Genomic DNA, 18154 nt, shown 5'->3' with positions numbered 1-18154 from the left:
TCTCTCTCCACAGTGTTTTCCATCATTAAAGAAAGTTCAGTTGCCTTCTCTCAGTAAGCTGCCCTTCAAATCTGTAGATCAGAAATTCATGGAAAAGTCCAAGAACCAGTTAAATAACTTCTTACAGGTAAGAAACCAAAAATAGTATGCTTTAAAAAAGGGAACATTTTATTAATTGTAGAGTCTAAAGGCAGACTGGCTGCCCCTGTTCTGTGCTGCTGGTGTCTGGCATCCACAGTAGCTTGTCTGCATAAGTGTGTGCCCCGTTTTCTCCTAATCTTTAGGAAAAAATCCTCTTTCTGTGTCTTAACTACTGTTCTACAAGCACTATTTAGATAGATGGTTCTGCTGCAGTCACTGCTTCTCCTACTCTGGGAGGACCAGTGAGCACTCATATACCACTCATCCTTCTGTGACTTTCCGGAAGTCTGTACTTCAAACAGTCTTATGTTCTTTTCTCTTGCAGAAATCTCAGTGTAGTTGCAGGCAACCTTCCTCCTCCTCCTCCTCCCCCCCCCCCTCCCCCCCCGGCCATTCCCGAAGAGCTCTCAAGTGTGCAGTGTCACAGGGTGCCATTCTGTCATCCCCTCCTGTTCCATGTGTGTATGGGGCTATTAGGAGGGCTCGTAAGGGGCATGGAGTTTGGTGTTTTTACTATGCCAGTGCCATCCAGCTGTATGTCTCCGTCTCTTCTGATTCAGATGATGTAGTTCTGCACCTCAGCCAGTGTCTAGATGAGACAAGATGAGAGCAAGCATGCTGGCTGATGCTGAGCCCAGCTACAGCTGAGCTGATGATGATGGGTTGGGGGAAGCAGCTGGGGGAGATAGCAGAGGTAATATCAGCCCCTTTGGTTGAGGGAGAATGTCTGACTTTGGTTAATAGTGCTCACATCTTAGGGGCAATTTTAGACCCTCAGGTGCTGTTTGAAGATCATATTACAGCAGTGACCCTATCAGCTTTTTACCATCTGTGTCTGGCAGAGTGGTTGCAACCTTTTTTTCTTATGTGAACCTGGCCAATGTTATCCATACTTTTGTTGCCTCAAGATTAGACTATTGTAATATGCTGTACATGGACTACACCTTAAAACCATTCAGACAATGAAGCTGATGCAGAATATATGTGCTTGCTTAGTGAGCAGGGCATCTCATTGGGAGCATGTGACCCCAGTGCTTTGGGATTTGCCTGACTCCCTATTGGTCTTCAGGTGGAGTTTAAGGTGTTGGTCATTACCTGTAGACTATAAAGCCCTAAATGGCCGGGACTGGCCTAGCTGAGGGTCCACCTCTCCCTTTGTCATTCTGCTGTAGCTGTGGTCAATAGGACAGTTGAGGTGATCCTCTTTGTTATAAAAGATGGGGGGCGATGGCAGGACATTCTTTATCAGGGATCCAAGACTCTGGAACTTGCTCCTTCGTTTGGTCCAGAGTAGCCTGAATTTGGTGACCTTCCTGGCATGCTGCAAAAGACACCTGTTGGTTAGGGTCTCAAGAGGAGACTGAAGGTGTGCTTCCTAGATGAAGGGGAACAGGAGTTGGCTGGCTACGTTCCTGTGGAACTGATTTCAATGCTGCTGAGGTTTAATTTGATTGTATGTATTGTATGATTAATTACATTAGGTGGCCTAGAACCTTGGGTAGGCATCGTTATTATTTTAAATGTAAATAAATGAATAAAAGGTACTTTTAGATAGGACAACCTTTGAAGTGGCTGTATTTTGCTCCACACTTGGAAATTGCATTTGGCCTCAAGTAGCACCAAACAGGAGACGTTGTACAATTTACAGATACAGCAGTAGGGTTTTCAGGGCCACTTGGGTTTAACATTGCTATTTGTTTAAAGCAGACTGTTTAACAATTAAGAAAAGCTTTTGTAGATTCTGATGTTCAGAGACTAATAGGCCACTGGTGAGTCAGGAAAAATTAAACTAGTGTATTAATTGATATGAAAAGTAAATTATTTGACCTTAGAGTAATCTTCCTAGATAGCTTTTGTTTGTTTTCCAGTTTCTATAATACAACCAAAAGTTGCTGTAAAACAGTATGGTATAGTTCCCTCAGGAAGTGAAATAATTGTATGTATGTGTCTTTCAAAGGTAGAACGTTGCTGAAGTGGAGCTAAGCACCATTAATATTTAATGTGCATTTTTAAAAAACTGGTAATAGGATTTCAATCTCTGAATGTTTGCCATTTCATTGCTGTTTTTCAAAGGCCTCATTACAAGTCGCAGCAACGCATTGAAACATGAAACTCAAATAAATTATGGCATATCTAACTGCTTTTTCTTTGGCTGCTGTGCTATCCATAAACAAACACTAGAGATTTTAAGCATCAAACTTTAGACTTTCTTTTTCCCCCTTCTGTGTCCTGCTGTTCTAGATTCCCTTCACTCCCAGCTGTTCATGATCAGGTGCCCCATCCTCCATCCCGATAACCTTTTCCTGGAAACCTTCTTTTTTGTCAGTGTCTGAGGAACCCCCTTCTCTTGGTGCTGCTTCTCTGGTGCTAAGAACTCAATCCAGTTTTTCTGTACAGGTTTCCCTGTCAATGAAGTAAATCGGGTAGTGAAAGTATAGTTTTCAGGCAACCAAGAAGCTCCAAATTGTATTTGCCAGTGAAAAATAAAAATGACACATGGGCATAACTACAGGGGGGAGCTTAGTGGGTGGGCAGTTATACTTGTGCCTAGCTGGGAAAGAATTACTGGCAACAATCTGTGAAAATCAAAGCACATACAAAGCCTTGGCAGAAGGAAAAGCTATTATCAGAATTTTACTGGAACTATGGTTATTGTATGAAAAGTGATTATGTAAAAACAGCTCCTCCTTACTCAACATATGTGCTCCCTGTATATTTCCTCTGTGTGTGTCCTATTTGCATATTTTACTAGCTAAAATGTATTACTTTTTACTACTAAATAATTGCAGAGCCAAGATGGCTATGGGAAAGTGAGTTGGATTCTGTTCTGGGTCACACATTGTTTTACCAGAAGTGTTACCAACAAACCTAATACTTCTCTCACTTGTACTGGCCTAAGTCAAGAGTAAATCCATTGCAACCATTAGTATATTACCAGTGTAAGTAAGAGCTGAGTCAGCCCTTGTGTTTAAGTCTTCATTGCTGGCGGGGATGTACAAGCCAAAAAAACCCCTCCTTTTGAGTTTTGGATCTCAAGTTGAGCCTGTAGCATTGGCATTTAGAAAAACCATCCCTCTAGTGCAGTGATTCTCAAACTGTGGGTCGTGACCCCGGTTTGATGGAGTCGTCAGGACAGAAACCCCCAGTCGGGAGCCCCACGGGTGGCAGGGGACTAAAGCCCCCTTCCTTCAGCAGGTGGGTGGTTGCAATTTTTTCTGGGGGTGGGGGGGGGCCACAATTTTTTTTAAGTCCAAATGGGGTCACCAGCACAAAAGGTTTGAGAAACACTGCTCTGGTCAGTTTGATCTAAGAGTGATTGTGAGATCATGAACTTTGAACTCTGCAATGCCATTTTTATAGGAATTTTAATTTTACACTTTTAAATAAATAACTTTTAAAACAAATTATCTAGAAACTAATCTTCATGGCATAAGATTTCCTTTAAAAAAAGTTTTAACGTTTAAAAATGCTACTAATTTGGAAAACGTTACTGAAATTCAAGTCTTTCTAAGATGTGACAGACACTAACTACTCTTATTCACCAATGCTAGTTCACTGTGTAGCTGATTAGTGTATTAATCAGCTGTACTGAAGAGTGTTACACCTTATTGCTTAAATAATTCATATTTAATTGGTGTGTTGTGAATTTTCTTCATTCTGTTTTCTCCACAGAAGCTGCTTTCTGATGAAAGACTATGTCAGAGCGAAGCACTTTATGCTTTCTTGAGTCCTTCCCCTGAGCATCTCAAAGTTATTGACGTTCAAGGAAAGAAATCTGCTTTTTCACTCTCGTCATTTCTTGAAAGGCTTCCTGGTGATTTCTTTTCTCATCAAGAAGTGAGTGGTAGAAAAGTAATTTTTCTAGATATAATTATTTGTCCAAAATAAGCTGTTAATACAACACATTTGAATGGTAGGTAATACTGGAAGGTGTTTGCAAAGATGCAGTTCAGTTCACTGTAAGCAAACCAATGGTGAGATATTAAAGCTCTCTACTAAATTTAATGCAGTTTTCTAATAAAACATATTTTATCTCTGTGGAAAATATATAATATCGACAGTGGTATAAACTGCATATTCCAAGCAAACAGCTTGGGACACTCTGTGCTAACAAAGCTTTTGACATTTCAAAAGCTTAAAATATAAAGACTTGGTAGAGCAGTCCAGTGGTATCTCTGCTGTCTTGTGCATTTGAAAGGCAAAAAAATTCACTCTTCAGAAGTATCCCTGTAAGTCAGAGATAAAAGCCATCCCTGTCTGAATGATGAATTCCTTCAGCAGCAGGAGTATCCACTCAGCCTCTGCTTTTCAGATGCTGCAAGACCAGGTCAACAGAAGGGTTTATTATTTATTTAATAGAGATGATTTTATGATCAAGTTCAACATCCATGCAAGTCAGTGTATCAACAATCCGTTCACTCCTTTCTTTGGATATTTCTGTTATTTATTCTAGAAATTCCTCATCCATCTTTCTGATTGGTGGTATATAGTAGACTCCCACTATGACATCGCCCCTATTTTTTACCTCGTTTATCTTTAGCCAGAGACTTTCAGCTGGTCTGCCTCTCACCTCCCATATGTGTCTTGCCAAGGAAGTCCTTGCGCTCCTGGTTGCTATACAGATGAACCATCTTCTCTTGCTAGCTCTCTGATCTGCTTCCTGAGGGACTCCACCAACAGACATCTCTCAGACCTGGTGGTTCCTCCTGCCTGGCTTTCTTTTGTGGGGACATGCAGGCTGCATTCCCAGAAAATTGAGACCAAGGCCTGGGTGGAAGTCTTCAGGGTCATTATGCTTGTCTGTCAGGGGGTGGGGAGCACATTATACAGGCAGAGGAAGAACTAGCAGTGGTGTTGGCAACAGGCTGTTTTCCTCCCATTGCAGATTCTTTCTATAAGTTAAGAAACAGAGGTGGGGAAAACCCAACATACCAGCCGTACTTCCCTGCCCTCCTCCACTGGTGAACTCTGGTGAATAATTCCTTTAGTCTCCCCACTATCTTGGTCTTACCAGCCATGTAGATATAAGAAAAGAATAATGATGGAAGTGGATGGAGAAAGCAGAATGTCCTATTTTTTCTTTACTTTTTCCTTTTGTTTCTAAAAAGTTGAGAGAAGGGCATTGTGAATGGATCCCAGACCAGTGTTTCTCCCCGGATGCCCCAGGGTTTCAGCATGTGCTACAGCTCCATTATTGCCCAGTGGTACAGTGTAGGCTTGTTTGCAGTTATTGGACCTGAACTAATACCCTAAAAGCTTGCTGCAGGTTACATGTGCTCTTGTTAAAGAAGAGTTTTTCGCTTTATTCCTTGTTTTGTAATTTCTAGAGGAAATGCTCTCATTTTGTAACTTCTTTTTTCCATTCTAGGTCACTTGGGTTCTTCAAATATGTTAGCCTAGGAATATTCCTCTTTATTATTGTTTTCAAGATGATATATTGGAGCTGTTTGAGATCTGTACTATTTATACAGCTACTTGAAGAGAACTCTATACATTTAGAATACATTTCTTAGCTGTCCAGACCAAAACCAAATCAGAGGAAAAACAGAATTATTAGTATTGTGCACCATTATAAATGAGAGGTGACTCAGGTACATCAACTAACTAGCCAGGAGGGAAAGGAACTCTAAAATCAACTTACCAACTGTCTTCCATGCTTTTCCTGTATTGCACTTTTAGGAGGAGACAGAAGAAGATAGTGACCTGTCAGACTATGGAGATGATGTAGATGGGAAACGAGATGCTCTTGCTGAGCCGTGCTTTATGCTGATTGGAGAGATTTTTGAGCTGCGAGGAAGTAAGCTTTGAACTTGCATGTTCATTAGTGGATTCTGTTGGTCAAGAAGAAAGTTAGGAAATGCTGATTTTCAGACATCAAAATGAGTCACTGTTTTCCTATCATTTAAATGGAGATATTTTTGCAATATAAAATACGAATTTCTTTGGAAATTCTTCCTGACTCTTCTGGGGTTAAGCTCCCAATCATAGCAGTGCAGTAATAATTCAACAGGGTGGGATTTTTGCATTAAATATTTGTAAGCGTCACCTCCGCTTAAAAATGTTCTGTATTTCCAAAACGCAGGCAAAAATCTGAATATGCTTTTGTGTCAGTATACTCCTTTTTATAGTGAACTACTTACAAAGAAAAGGAAAGTAGATGTTTTATCAGATTGAACATGTGCATGTGTCAAAGCAACATGACTTCCATGTCCATTATAAAAGAAGTGTATTACTCCAAATATACCTAAAGTACCTAGTACAATTGAAGCAACAAAATGATAGAATTGTGAACTGGTGTGGTGCCAGATCTCTCATCCCTTACATATGTGAGTAATGGCTGCAAGATCAGGTCCATGGGCAGAAGCATCAAACAGAACTATTTTGTGTCCACTAGAAGATGCAACTATATGTAGCCAAAATTAGTGATTGCTTAAATTTTTTTTTCAGAGCAACTATTATAAAATATCACACCTTTCAAAGTGCTGCATTTACATGCCCCAACTGGAGATCTTTGCAAATACAGATCTTTCCCAAGACACCACTGTTAAGAGAGTGAAATTTTACTGAGGATTTGACAGGGAATACTCAAATTGTTGTTTCTTTCAGTTATTCTTGATGACAAGAAGCTGCCTTTTTTCTTGTTTGCAAATATATCCAGAATTTCAGTGCCACTGTTGAATACCACATATCCTAGTGTTAGACATACAGGTGCAAAAAAGGCTTATGAAGTAGTGATGGGCCACAATTAATGTAAACATCAAGGTTATATATTCTTTAAAAAAGAAACCCTTCCAATATGAACCAGAAATTAACAATATAGATCTTTGTCTATATCTAAAAAAACTGGAAAAATGGTTTAATAATAATTATTTCTATGGCTTCCTATTATCTAAACTCGATGAAAGTCTTTGGCTAGCTGTAAAGAATAAAAAGAAGCATATCGTTGGAACAATCACAGTTCATATTTCTATCAGAAGGAAGAAAAATCTAATTCTTCATTGGCTTTGATGTTTGTAGTGTACAAATCCACTAGGCATTATGGTCCAGAATATTAACACTGTTTCTGCCTGTTGTTCTATTTCTATACATAGAAAATGTGAAACAGTGATTTCAATTTAGCATAGTTCTTTCTGTGTTATTACCAGTTACATGAAAAAATACCCTATGTACCTTCTTGTTGGTAACATTTGATGCTCCTTATTTTTTAATCTCTATTTGTGAACTTTCACTAAATGGCCCTGATAGAAAGGTGGCAATGTTGAATCAAGTCATGCGAGGTGGTAAGTGCAAGCTTAGGCATTTGAGCACTTCCATTGTTAGTCCTTGTTGGACAAGAGTAAACCACTATTAGGCCCAGCATTGGCCTAATTCTGTTTCCATTGAAGCCAATGGGAGTTTTACCACTGACTTCAGTAGGAGAAAGTTTAGGCTAACACTGACCACTGTTGAAAATCCCACTTTGTGTTTTGTTTTGTTTTCTTTGCTGTCCAAGTTGAGTTAGCAGCAAAGGGCCCTTTATCAGTCAACAAGCTACAGTGCTACAGCATTCTTTTCCTAGCCAATCTTGCTTTTGGAGGTCTTTGAGTAAGGAAGGCTCACACAGTTTAGCTCCAGCATGGTCAAATCATGAAAAAAATGACTAACATAATGATTGAACCCAATGATCGGAAGGCTCTAAATGCAAGGATAAAAAAGTAATTATAGAACTTTAATTGTGCTGCTGATGCACATTTTGAAGAGCAAGCCCCCATGTGGCTAACTTGCTCACTTCCTGTGCAGTTTCACTTTCTGCAGAGGACAACTAATTAATTTTTTGAGATGCAAATCAATAGAGAAAAGAAGTGACCAACTTTGTGAGAAGCTTGAATGTTTTCCATGATGTCCAGTTTGCTGAATGAGTTTTTAAGGCTTTTACTTCCCTTTTCAGTAGTGCCGGGTAGTTGAAGCTTATTCAAAGAAAAACTCACTGCATTTTCAGTCTACATATTTTTTTCTGCATAATAGTTTCTTCTGCTGCCTTACTGTGTATTGGAAAATAAGGTGTCACACATTACTTATGGTAACAATGCTTACACTATTCCAACCCTCTGTGTTAGATATTTATTTAATCTTTTATTAAAATGACAGTGCTGAATTACAAACACTGCCTGCAAAAGTCTTCAGTATTACATGAACTGTGGACAGCAAGCTACACAGGTTTACATTAGAGCTGGCCATGAACAACAACAGTAGCTCTTAAGATGTGGCTGGGATTTGCTCTAGTTGAAATGGAAATGCCACTATCAGATACAGCAAGAACAAATATCCCGAATCGAAAAGAAGTGTGTTATTTCTTGCAACCCCAGCTATTGCATAGTCACCTTTATTCTTTCTAGAAAGTTAAAGGAGCTAGTAAAATAACCCAAAAATAACAGCATAGCAGGACAGACGGAAAAAAATCAGAAGTGAAAGAACTGCATATGAAAAACTTGAAAAGTGAAACATTAATACAGATAATAGTAGATAAATGTATTGTAGATTACTGGGGCATGATTGTGGGACCTAGAGTTACTGAATGCTTTCTCTTTATTTTTTTTTTTCCTTTTTCATTATTCTAGTGTTTAAGTGGGTCAGAAAGACACTAATTGCACTAGTACAAGTTACTTTTGGAAGAACTATCAACAAGTAAGTAGCCGTTACCTTAACTCTGATACTGGAATGATTGCTGCATGGATAAATAACTGAAAGCAGACTATTTGAAAATAACTATAGACATTCTGTTCATATAGTTATGGCTAGGCCATTGTTGTCTTACTGCAACTTAAAATTAAGTTTATTCTCATGTTGATCAGAACAGAATCTAACATAGACATGCAAAGGGATCAAGAAGAGTCTCCCAAGGACCCAGGCTAAGGTTTAAATTAATGAAATTGTAGAGCAAGGAGCCAGTCAGTCCCCCTCCTTCTCCAGCTGGTTAAGGGTGGATAGACTCTCTAGAGGAGGAGGGGCCACCTGCATTCCCCCAGCATGTGCTCTCTTCCTCTACTTTCTACTGGGGCTGTCCAAATCACCACTGGTCCCATCAAATTTTACATCCATTGAGGCAGGTGTGTGGCATTATGTTTCTGCTCATATAATCTGTACTACAATTCTGAAATTAAGATTGTTTCACAGAGGTTTGCCTTTTGTGGAATTAAATTAGAAAAGAGCAAATACGTTTCATTGGTGAGAAATGGGCATGCTATAAAAATGAATTGTTCCTTTTTTTCTTAAGAGTGAAATAGCAGTTAAATATTACGATGGCTTGAATGGTTTTTATTTTGTGAGTCTATCTGCTTTTCTTATGATCCCACAGAGATTTTTCCCTACAGCTAAAAGTAGATTTTTGTTTTAAGCTGTTTCATTGTACAAGAGACTGTAAATTTAACTAAGTGACAGAAACAATTTTAAGTAGACAGGATTAGCATGGTTTGTTTATAAGGTAAAAGAGCAACATATAACTATTCCTGTGCAAGGCAAAATGTCAGTTTTTCATTAACATGGTCTTGTCATGAGGTTTAGGCCTGCAGTCTGGCTGCCACAGAGCTGTGTACAAAGCTGGAAATCTCTTCATGAAAATTATTGTGGAAAAACATGTCCTTCCTTGGTTAAAAAATGTTGACTAATATAACTCTTCTGCCAGATGCAAAGGCCTGTGGTAAAGTAGTCATTCAATAGAGCAGAAATTTGGTGTGAATGTATCTGGGTTTTTCCTTTCCACAAATCTTTGCTTGGTTTCATCACCATTGCAGGCTCTAGAAAAGCTTTTTAAAGCTACTTTTTAAAATGAAACATAATTTGTTACTCTCCACTGTCTTCATAACCTTTTGAAGCTTGAACACTACATTTAAATGTCTACTTTCCTGTTGGTTTGGGGAAAGGTATAAAGCCTGTAGATGGGACATGAGCAGAAGAGTTTGAGTAAGTCAAAAGTTCTCAAATTGTGGACCCTGGTGTACTTACTGGTGGGACATTAGGAGCTGGTTGGCTGAATTGTGCTAGCTCTTTTCCTTGTTGTTGGTTCTAAATTGCATTAAAGACAACTAAAATACAGTAAGGGTGAGATTGTGTGCTGCACCTCTGAAAGGTGCTCCCCTGAAGGGATGGGGGGCTAAGGAGGCTTTAAGTGATCTTTTTACCCACCCAGTTCTGAGCTGCTCCATGGACCCTGGCATAATTTAGATCATATTGGGAGCCTGCCTGAGTTATGACAGCTTCCTGAGCTGCTTTGTGGGTCACAGCTTTGCTTGGAATCTCTTCAGCACTGTGTGCTGGGCCTCTGTCCCTGGAACACCACCTGCACCAGGGCTTGACAGATGGTCCTCAGAAGACAGCCTTATGGCAGTCTTCCACAGTCTTTTTGCTGGGGGAATCCTCCCCTCGCCAGACACCCCCTGTGTCACTTTACCTAAAAAGGGTTCAGAGATGAGGTAAGGATTTCACCCTAAATATTTCTCCAATAATTACTTTTCTGTGTAAGCAATTGCTGTAGTGGCTAAGGGATGTTAGGCAACAGTGAATAAAAGGAGAGGTAGTCCATGGTCTGCTCTCTCTTTTTAGATGTGGTCCACGTTATGAAGAATGCCTTATGTTACTTCTGAATAAACCTGGAGTCTTTTTGAAAGAGAAAATCAATGGGAGTTCAGTGATTAACTCCCATTTCTGCCTCTGAAAATCTCCCCCTTAATCTCTGAAGGCCATGTCTTCATATTAAAGATGAAGGTGGTTGCAATCTGCTCCATCTAATGCTAATTACATGCACTCCTCAGGATACTGCCAAAGTACCATTTTGGATCCCTGATTTGGGCAAAGTTAGAGTACTGGAGTTTGTATTATAACCTCTAATTCTTACTGGGGAAAACCTCCAAAAGTAAATCAAACAAAAATATTTGTAAACATCAAAATGTACCATAACATGCTTCCATGTAAATGTATAGTAACTATTATCCGTAAGGGAAAATCTTCTCACTGACAGATAAATTGGGCTATTTGTCATATTGGATTTACCTGATCAGATAATGTTTTCGCTTAGAAAATGGAGAACAACCATGATAATAGCATTTCACTTCCAAAAGTTGTAAAATTAAATTATTTCTGCAGTACTTTCAACCAAGTGAAAAGTTACTGTGACCCTGACATAAAGCAATATTTTTACCTTATTTTATCTGTGCTGTCATACAGGTAGGTGGCACATCCCAGAAATCAAATAACAGTACAGGTTGTCCCATCATCCTTTCAGCAGCTCAAATTGCACATGCCAGAATTGCTTTTATAGCCTCCCACACATTATCTAATGGAAAATTGGACAAGAAATTATGGGAAATGTTGCGGTTGAGTCCTAATAGACTAATGGCCTTTGACAACAGCCACTTACTGATTTTTAAATTGAATTTGTCCCTCTTGTTGTTCACACAGTGCAGATAGGTAGCTCTGTGTGTGCATGCGTGCATACTTTCTGGGAGTGTTTTGGTTTTTCTGTTGGTTTGGTCATACATATGTTGAGGGTTTTTTTACGTACTTAAACTGTGGTATCATTTTTAGATTGTGGTGTTGTAGCAAAGCAGATAATATGGTGGTTCATTGTTTTGGAGCTGGTTGTATATCCCAGACTTGAGCTCTTTAAGCTAAGAGTGTTCGAGATGATACATTTAACCACAGGAGGAGGTTACCAGCTCTATCAGTCACCAGAGTTACAGCACAATCTGTGAAGGAGCTTCCTGGTTACATTTCTGGAAAAGCTTCAGCCTGTTTTACCCAACTGGAACATATGTCCATACTATCAGGTTGTGGTTCCCAACTGCCATTGAACTTATCGGTACGGCTCTTCACCTTCCTCTGCTTTTCCTGATCAGTGAGCCTTTGTACAAGACCCCAGTGTGTGTGTGGCTACTCTCCACTCCTTTAAATATGTGTATTCCTTAAATTGCATTGCGTTCAGTATACTCCACACCCCAGTATCATACATTTGGAGCATCCCAAGCTACATTTGTGGTTAGAATACTCATAACTGAATGGGAAGTGGGGGGCCCTGGCCAAATCAACACACATCATAGACTGATAAACTGGTACAGTTTTATGAAGTTGGTTGTGGCTTCCATCATTTGTTTGTATAAAATCTGAAGTATGATTTATGACACATTCCCTTTTAAATTTCTTTTTAAAGACAAATACGTGACACAGTAAACTGGATATTCAGCGAGCCAATGCTTGTTTATTACATCAGTGTATTCCGAGATGCTTTCTGGCCAAATGGAAAATTAGCACCCCCAACAAGATCCAAAAGTGAAGAGCAAAGTCAGGAGACAAAACAGAGAGCACAGCAAAAACTACTTGAAAACATTCCAGGTGAGAACATCAGTGTTTCTCTATGTAACCACAGATGAGAGAAATAAAGGTTAACCTGACCTTTTTCTCTCTGCAGTTTAATTCTTACCTTTTAATGCTGGAAACAAGCACAATCTTGATTCCAGCCCTTATTCATGACTCTGGAAGGTAAATTGCAGTGCTGCTCAGCACAGGATGAGACTTTTATGCCCACATCTAACAGAGAATTAAAAAACTGGTAGCAAAGTCAGTAAGATCTGACTCTTCTCCTTTGGCTGAGATTTTCACCCCTCAACTTCAAACAACACTGTTTTTAGTTTAAACTCTTTCATGAGGGTATTAGATAAATTTTAGTGCCAGTTCGTAGTCATTCCTTAGTGTCTTTCATTTGACCTTTGAAACTAACTAGATAATATTCATTTTTTGGAATAATATAGAAAAGCTAATGCCATTTAAAGGAAGTAAAAGAAAAGCAAACAAAAAACAATACGTGATTTGGGGACATCAAATTATGCACATAGTTGGTATACATACCTGTGTGAACTTCTTCCTGTTAAACTCTCATCTTAAGGACAAGAGTAAGTAACTTTTCCAATGTAGACTACAACAATTTAGAGATAGGAAACCTGGGTTATTTTCTTGGTTCTATCTCCCAGTTCCATGTTCTAACCTCTAGATATACCCTTTCTGAGCAGTTTAGCTAATACATTAAGCTTTTCTTACAGATTTAAATCTCCTTTCATTCATTCAATCAATCAATCGTTGTAGGCCAAAATTTTCAGACTCAGATTAGGCTCCTAAATCCATATTGAGACTTGTAAATCAAAGTGCTCTGATTTTCAGAAGTGCTGATCACCCATCTTATCTCATTAGCTTTCTTTTGTAGATGTGGTCCCAGCACCCTGAAGCTTAGCCATATGTTCCTAGCTAGATTCTAACTGCTGTTCATATAGTTGCAGATCAGCTTGGCTTGGCACAGATCTCCCAGAACGGTGTTCTTTAGAGGTGATCTATTCAGAAAACTCCATTAGTGACAAATAACCCGTTTTCCCATTTACAATATGCTGAGAATGTTCTTCAGTAATTTGGAGCCTGTCTCAACACTGTTGTTGTGACACATATGCAACGTGCCAGTATCATTTGGCTGTAGAAGTAACTCCTACAAACTGAAGCTTTTCCGTCTTATAGTCATAAAACACCCTTCCCCATAACTTTCGTTCTTATTGTTTCAGTATCCCTTTTTATGGGTCAAATCTTTATTATAGGTGGAGCAGGTGGCATTGCCTGTTAAGGGTGCCAGATAATTCCCATTATAACACCCTGATTTCAGTTGCTTATGAAATGCCAGAATTAAGGTTGGCTATGGCTACATAGTTAAAGTTTGGCAAAGTAATAATTTTTGAGTGCTTGACTTTGCAACTTTAACATTTTTTGTGTGTAATTAATATATGCTAAAATCAGCCTTCTCCATATTTTTATACCTACTGTTGTTTTATCAAGAAGCCAAAAATTGTTTTAAGGCATGATTTGAGCTATAGGGGGAAAAATGGTCCGAGATTTATCCACACTACTAATTTGCCACTTCCTGACTCACAAACCCTCAGCTGATAGTGTTGTTTTTAAGTCAAGACTCACAGCTTCTTCCTTTTTTGAGGATTAACGAGGCATTTCCACTTTCCTGCTATGCCATATTTCATTGTAGGCAAAGTTAAGGTAATCTTTTCCTCCTTTTATTCAAGAAATGTAATCAACCTTTGGGATTTGTGTCCCAGTAACTAGAGCTCTGAAGATGTAGCTATTTGTTCAAGTCTGTGACCATCTGCTTCCAAAGAAGCTGAATATCTGGGCATATCCGAATAATAAACATGTAGTTTTCTGACAGAAAAGTATGTTATAGGTAGGGACTGGTAAATTAGTATTAAATCAGCTGATAATTGTGAAGGTAGATTTCAAATTTTAGCCTAATAAACTCAAATTCCCTACTTCCTGATCTCCCCATCACCTGGATAGAGGGGCTTCAATAATGTATTTGATTGCTTCACTAAGCTTTCTGTTATAAACACATTTCTGAGTAATTTTTTCTTTGAGTTCAACAGGCAAAACACAACACAAGATGTGCATGGAAAATATTTGACATAGTATAACGCACATCATAATAGCCTTTTGGTACATTATACATACTTGGCTTAACTAAAATAGTTGATCATAGCTTCTTTATGAAAAACACAGGATGTTTTAGAAGCTTATTTTTTAAATAGCAAAATGTAATGTGCTACATATTGCTAATGGTCAACCAAGATAGCCCTAGTTTTTCCTCTCTAATACGATTTATTTAATTCAAATTGTAAGTAATTTATCTAGAAATTTTTCATTGCTCTGTTTATTTGGGGATATGTAGGCTTTTTTAATTTTGAGAGGCAGCACTGAGACCACATCTCTCCTTCACATCACTTGGTCAGATGATCAGAAACTGGTATTTTCAACTAATTTTACCACTTATCAACTCTCATGTTTGTGTATGTGAATATTTGAATAACATATGAGACTATAGGTCTGATGCTCTGCACTGTTAAGCACCTAATATTTTCGGTAATAACACTCAGAGAGGGGTGCCAAAACAGTTGTGAGACAGCAGAGCCAAATGGCAGCAGAAGGGTCATAGAAGGGACATATATAATCCCCAGAATGTTCTGGGCCTTGTTCTGTGCAGACTGAGCAGGGGTTACTACAGGTTAATTGGGTGCACCTGGGACCAATTAAGGCCCAGCTAGAGTCCTGATAAAAATCCCTGCTCCAGCCAGATGGGGGAAAAGGTAAGGAGAGCTGGCAGTAGTGTGGAAGGAGTGTTGTGATCAACCAGAGGAACCAGACCAGAGCCACGAGATGCAAGAGAACAGAGAGGAGGAAATAGCCCAGGGGAAAGAAGAGCACCTGCAAGCAGTGTCAGCAGCACATAGCTGCTATTCATAGGGCCCCTGGGCTGGGGCCCAGAGTAGAGAGCGGGTCAGGGTCTTTTTCCCCTTCCCCCTCACTGTGCACTACAAAGGCACCGATCCCAGAGACAGGAGCAACAGGTGGTGCCCTGACCCATCGCATGAGAGCAAAGCGTGGGACCCTCCACAGCAGAGTGGGCAGTTTGTCACACAGCATAAACAAAATTCTGATTTTAAAGGTATTTGGCGCAGGTGCTTAAGCACATGCCTAATTTTAAGCAGGTAAATAATCCCATTCACTGACAGCTCACATCCTTTAAGTTAAGCATGTGCTTACATTTCTTGCTTAATAAGAGCCTGAATGTGTACCTTTAACCCCCTGTCTTGTGCGTTTACAATTTAAGTAATTGTAAGAAGATATGTTTTATCAACATCAATATGAAAATATAATCTAAAATGTTTGTTTCAGATACTCTACAGAGCCTTGTTGGACAACAAAATGCCCGTCATGGTATAATCAAAGTGTTCAATGCATTGCAAGAAACTAGAGCCAATAAGCATCTACTATATGTGAGTAATCAGAATATTATCTGTGAACTTTATTATACTACTAAGTTCTACACATTCTAATGGCTCTGTATTAGAACCAAAGACTGGCTTTTTCTTTTGTGTCTGTACAGTGCCTAGCACAATGGGGTCCTGGTCCATTGCTAGGGTTCCTAAGCGCTATGAGAACAAAAATAATAGGTAGACTCAGAAATGTCAATATGCCTATAAATAAGAAATTGTTTTCTTGCAGAGATTTCTTACATCAGAAGGTTTTTCAAAGCTTACTTTTAAAGGTTCCTTTCCCGTTAAAGGGACATTGCAGAAATCTGTATTTATGTCATTTAGACTTACTAATTTTGTATATTGAACAGGTGTTTAAAAATCCACTTCCCCTGGAGACAGAAATACAACTTAGTACTGCTGAGGATTTTGCACATTGTGTCAATACTGACCACTTCCCTCCCCCAACTCCCTTTTCATATTATCAGAAACAGATTTTCTATCTCATCTTTTTGAAAATCCAGTTTTGGGGTAATGCAAATAATATAGTGCTGCATGATGGCATTAGCACATGAGAAATGAATGGTAGTCCCAGATAGGGATGTAACAGGATAAACGTTTAAACGGTGAGCAGCAGTCTTACCATTTAGCAAATTAATCAAATGTTTAAACGAGAGGGCGGGGGAAGGCTCCTCCCCAAGAGCCTCAGCAGGCCAACTGCAGCAGCTGAGATCCTGTGCTGTGAGGAGGAGCTGCTGGGCTCAGTCATTAACTGAGTTACTCATTCATTAACTGAGCAACTCAGTCATTACCACAAATCACCAGTCAGTAACTCTTGTAGTCATTAACACATTAACTCTTTAACTCCCCCATTCTTAACCATTTCCTTTTCACTTTTAAACAATTAACACTATTTATAAAGCTGGAATATAATGGAAGAAATTTTTATGCCTCTTTAACCATTTTCCTTTTAACTTTTAAACAGTAAAAAGTATTTATAAAGCTGGAATGCAATGTGTCATTATTTAAGTTTATAAAGGTAGCACGTGATAGCAGTAAATCAGCAAACACTTAACAGGATGACCTGCTCCACTTTGGGTCTCCCCTCCAAGAGCCAACCTCCACATGATTCTGCTTAGCTTCCCTTCCCCCCAACTGAACTTCACAGTGGAAGGAGCTCACAGTGTTTAGCCATTTAGTTCTATAAAATGAATTGCTCATTAACCAAATCTTTACATCCCTAGTCCCAGGTAGAATGGACTATATGAACCAGGTGATCTGATCCTATTATTTGTGATTCTCTGAACACTTCAGAAAGGAGGTAGAAATTCTTATTTGTTGTTTACATTAATCTTAGTGTTTTTCCTTTTCTTCTTCAGGTCTTGATGGAACTGCTGCTAACTGAACTGTGTCCTGAGCTAAAAATTCATTTAGAACAGCTTAAAGCTGCTCATGTTTGAATCTGCACAAATAAACCACTAGAGAAATGTCTGTGTAATAACAGACATTAAACTTATCTTCCTCTTTTCCATAGAGGGCTGACTGAGGACTTTTGATTATTTTTTAGTTTTCTTTCTCTAGTTTTATTATGTGAAGTAAACAGACTTGAAAAGATCTGATGCTGTAGTAGGGTAGAAAAACTATGCTGTATAGTTGCCAGTTTTATTTAAATTGTTATATTTGAATACTTTCCTGTTTAAGATACAGACTGAAATATAAATGTTAATATAAGTTGTAAGAATCTAGAAAACATTTTAAACGTTTATGAAAAATGAAGTTTTGCTTAATGGTGGTAAACTAATGAATGTTGTACAGTTAATTTTGCCATTGAGGATTTGAACATTCCTTTATTCTTTCTTATGTATTGAAGAGCCTTGTTGTGCAATACTTCATGTAAAGTTATTGTGAAAATTTTATTTTTACCAAAGACTTCCCATAATTTGAAGCATTTGTAAGCAATAAATAACAAAACTGGATTGCAGTACTTGATGATAATTGGTAGCTAGTGGATGGGTTTGATATCACTAGTTTCAGGGGGAATATTTTCATTGTATTATATTCTATGTCCAACATGTGTAAAATTAGTGTGTCATATTGGAACATATGTGGTTAATCACTAATTAGAAATTGCTTATCTCCTTGATTAGCTGACATTCAAACCACTCTTGTACTCTGACATTACTCACGGT

General features: G+C 38.7%; 1 protein-coding gene across 1 annotated transcript in view; it reads left to right on the top strand.

Annotated features, from left to right (window-relative positions):
- SNX25 (sorting nexin 25) overlaps positions 1-17941 on the top strand; it is a 127107-nt gene extending 109166 nt beyond the window's left edge. Inside the window, exons 13-19 of the mRNA XM_067551640.1 lie at positions 14-127; positions 3814-3978; positions 5821-5938; positions 8739-8805; positions 12323-12504; positions 15886-15986; positions 17345-17941. Of these exons, the coding sequence (XP_067407741.1) occupies positions 14-127; positions 3814-3978; positions 5821-5938; positions 8739-8805; positions 12323-12504; positions 15886-15986; positions 17345-17425 (828 nt within the window). The 3' untranslated portion in view covers positions 17426-17941. The remainder of the gene's footprint in view (positions 1-13; positions 128-3813; positions 3979-5820; positions 5939-8738; positions 8806-12322; positions 12505-15885; positions 15987-17344) is intronic.
- Positions 17942-18154: the final 213 nt, after the last annotated feature.

This window comes from Emydura macquarii, unplaced genomic scaffold (assembly GCF_026122565.2).
Source record: "Emydura macquarii macquarii isolate MOO-44397 ecotype Brisbane River unplaced genomic scaffold, CSIRO-AGI_Emac_v2 contig_1363, whole genome shotgun sequence".
Taxonomy (NCBI): domain Eukaryota; kingdom Metazoa; phylum Chordata; order Testudines; family Chelidae; genus Emydura; species Emydura macquarii.
The sequence above is the reverse complement of the archived record's forward strand: the minus strand, read 5'-3'. Positions and strand labels throughout refer to the sequence as shown.